Consider the following 3,694-nt stretch of genomic DNA (forward strand, 5'->3'; position numbering starts at 1 on the left):
GCATTCAGTGTTTACTATTTCTTTGTTAGCTTTTTGTATTGTGGGTCCATCTCTCCAGCTAGACTGCAGGTCCTTCAAGGACTAGATTAGGGTTTTCTCTAAGTAAGTATTAGTCGATGATGCATAATCCTGAGCAAGCCTCTCAACTTCGATTGACCTTAGTTTCCCATTTATGAACTGGAGATACGGCTTATATCCCAGTACAAGTACCAGTGTAGCTAAAATGGCTCTACAACAAATCCTACCTTTGACCTACTTTTTTTTTTCAACGCATCTTCATGACAACAAAATTTTAGTCCAACGAGACAAACAATATTGTAGAGTTCATCTCATCAGGATTGAATTTGTATAATACCTGCTTTATGAACCCCACAGGGATACTGTGGGAAAGAAAAAAATAAGTATATGAAAGCATTTGAGAATAGAAAAAGCATTATTCAAAGAGCAATAACTCCTTGACGAGTCAGGGCAAGAGAGGTATCTCTAATGTGCTTTTAACTGGATCGTTCTGGACACGCAGAGTGAGCCATCCTGGCAGGCACCTGATGAGGACAGAGGGCACTTCATGGAGATGCGAGTAATTGGCTTGGAGCAGAGAAGAAATGATGAAGTAAAACTGCCTTCAAACAGTTACTAAATTAAGGGTTATTATGGCAGATGCAATTCTGTAGCAACATGTCTATAAAGAAGTAATGGAAAGGAGCTATAGCAAGAAATTTTAAAACCAAAACTTGCACTCTGCCAATTATGACAAGTTTAATTTGTGTTTTGTATAAATTATTTAACAGTACATCATTTACAAATTCTTTAAATGTTTGCTATCCGTACATTACTATAATACCTTTCCAGTCTTAACTGCTGGAACTTTTCTTTCTTAACAGACTCCAAATTGTGTTTTAAGAAACCTAGCAACGTGTAAAAGAGGCATTCACTAAATATGCTGGGTGCCTTCTCCTGTGTAAATGTATTGCACATTGTAAAATATTGCTCGTTTCGGCTATTGATCGATCTCCAGTGACTCACACTTGTCGTTCCCCCTGGTAGTCCCTACGTATCCCAGATTTAGTGAGTGTTAGAAGGGAACGGCTCAATGCTGTTCTCATCAACAAGCTAACTTAGTGCAGGTGCCTAAGTCCCAGACCATATATCAGAGTTAGAGAAAGTGAGGGTCATCGGAGAAGTAGCCAGCTGGAGTCATTTGTTGTTTATCGCCCATCACAGTCTGTACATATTCTTATGAGAGGTCAGCTCGTGACCAGTTGTTTTTAGCATATGAACTAAATCAGGCCGGCATGCTGACCCCTGCATGGTGAGTGATTATTTAGAGAACTCTTATATGTCATAAGAAAATGTCTGAGATATGCCTTTGTTAGGGAAACTTAGCGACAATTGGGATTCATCATTAACTTAACGTTCACTAATCAAGAATCTGAAACATCTTTTGTTGTTTTAAAAATTGTAAAAATTTGGAAAAGGAAGAGAAATAGGAAACAGGAGGGGAAAAAAAAAAACCTTGTTATCTCACAACCCAAAGGCAATCTTAATGATACTTAAGTATATTTTCTTCTAATAATTTTCTTTACACTTTTTCTGACTGTGTTTTGAAAATTTCAAACATACAGTGCTTGCTTGTCACATATCTGAGCATTCTCCATCCTCTTTATCACCAGCACACCTTATATTTTTTTCATTCATTTCAGAGTAATTGCAGACATCAGCACGCTTCTTCCTAAATAATTCAGCATACATATCATTAATTAGAGTTCAGTATTTTACATAGTTTCTTCTTCTGAGGTAAAACTTACATACAACAATATACAAATCTTAGATGTACACTTGCTAAGTTTTGACAAATACATACACATGTATAACCCAGCCTCTCTCAAAATATAATTTTGTATTTTCTTTTTTCCATTTTGCATTGTAATGTATTTTCCTTGTTATTACAAGTCTTTATAAGTATAATTTCTAATGACAATATCTGTTAATATATATTTTTTAATGTTTATTTATTTTTGAGAGACAGACAGAGCACACGCAGGGGAGGGCAGAGAGAGAGGGAGACACAGAATCTGAAGCAGGCTCCAGGCTCTGAGCTGTCAGCACAGAGCCTGACATGGGGGCTTGAATTCACAAACCATGAAATCAAGACTTGAGCCAAAGTCAGATACTTAACTGACTGAGCTACCCAGGCACCCATGTTGACATTCTAAATTTAACTCTTTAATTTATCTTGAAATTATTTTGGTATTTTTATGAGTTGGAGCTTCTTTTCCAGGAAGCTAAGCCCATTGTCTCATTGACTTTGTTTTCTTTTCCCCTTCACTGATGTGAATTGCTTTCCTATCATTCTGACTGATCTATTCCATTAATTTTTCCATATGTATTATGGCACTTTCCATCATAATGCCTCAATACTCTTCACAAGTATTTTTAGCCAAAATAAATGTCGAGTTCTTATATTGAAGAAAATGGGTTTTCAGCCTTTATGGTGAAATTGGGGCCCAAGGCCTGAGTAGCCTCAGACCCGAAACTTCTCTATTTTGTTTTTGGACCCAGGTTTTTCATTTGCAGGCTACCAGACCCAGAAGTTGCATGGGAGCATTGTTCCTCTCAAGGTCAAGTTCTGGGTCCTAGTCTTGTATATATCTCCTCTTCCTACTTATACACTTTTCCCCAACTTTGTCCAAACGGTCTAGGCTAATAAATCAGTGTAGTACCACTATACAATGTCTTAAAATACAGACTGAATTCAGAGTATGGGTATCTCAAATAGGTATGTGGATATTAACCAACCTCATACCAGTTAAGATGGTCAGTGTCAGTGCCAGGATAGATTTACCACCACCAGCCATGAATCTGTGCATTCATCTGTCTTGTGTGAGCTAACCTGTCTTAACTGAGGAAGGAGAAGATCTACCAACAGAGAAAGAGTTGTTACAATCTGGGTGATTCCAATAAAAAACCACTTCTAGCAGAGCTTTCCAACAGAGGTGGGAGTGGACTGGCAAGTAGAGAACGCCCTATTGCTGTCTTTTCTCAAGCAGAGCTTTGTGTCGAGTGTCTGGGAAAGCACTCCGGCTCTGAAGAGTGGGGCTCAGAACAGATTATTTCAAGTTAGTCTTGGTTCAGCCGATTGTTCCTTGGCCCTTGGATTTGAATTCAAGGCAACATTTTCTTCTTTCAACAGGAAATAAAGGAAAAAAAGAAATTCTGCAAGATGTATATGGAGGACCTTGTGAAGGAGGCCACGGAAATCAACATGAAAAACGAGGCTCTGCAGAAACTCTGGCCGCAGATGTTCATCGAGCTCGTCAGGGACGCAGTCATAGAAATCCGCAATAAAAACTCCTATATGAAGCTTTGCCTACAGCAGATCACGGACCAAAAATAAAATTTAAAAAAGGCTTTTAGTTACAGTTGATTTTAGCAATTTTGTGTTTTTGAAGGTTGAAAATAAGTAGGTTAAACATGTTCAGATGACACTATCCTGCAAACAAGAAAGGCTAGCATCAAAGCATGATTGCCTACCGTTCTCCTAGTTCAAGGTTAGGGAGGAAGGAAGGAAAGAGGAAGAGGATTAACTTCCTGTGTAAGACGACCCAACGACCTTTGGGAACTGAGCAGTCTCTAGAGATAGCTGGGCCTCGAATTGGCGCCGGGTCTTCTGCTCACGCTTCGACCAGCGCCCTTG

At 38.8% G+C, this 3,694-nt stretch overlaps 1 protein-coding gene across 3 annotated transcripts in view; it reads left to right on the forward strand.

The window, feature by feature from the left end:
- Nucleotides 1-3,419, forward strand: part of LRRC49 (leucine rich repeat containing 49) — a 153,670-nt gene extending 150,251 nt beyond the window's left edge. For all 3 annotated transcript variants that reach the window (XM_029952517.1, XM_029952518.1, XM_029952519.1), the window contains one exon: nucleotides 3,191-3,419. In XM_029952517.1, the coding sequence (XP_029808377.1) occupies nucleotides 3,191-3,394 (204 nt within the window). In that variant the 3' untranslated portion in view covers nucleotides 3,395-3,419. The remainder of the gene's footprint in view (nucleotides 1-3,190) is intronic.
- The last annotated feature ends 275 nt before the right edge of the window (nucleotides 3,420-3,694 follow it).

The sequence above is a fragment of the Suricata suricatta genome, chromosome 9 (genome assembly GCF_006229205.1).
Source record: "Suricata suricatta isolate VVHF042 chromosome 9, meerkat_22Aug2017_6uvM2_HiC, whole genome shotgun sequence".
Taxonomy (NCBI): Eukaryota; Metazoa; Chordata; class Mammalia; order Carnivora; family Herpestidae; genus Suricata; species Suricata suricatta.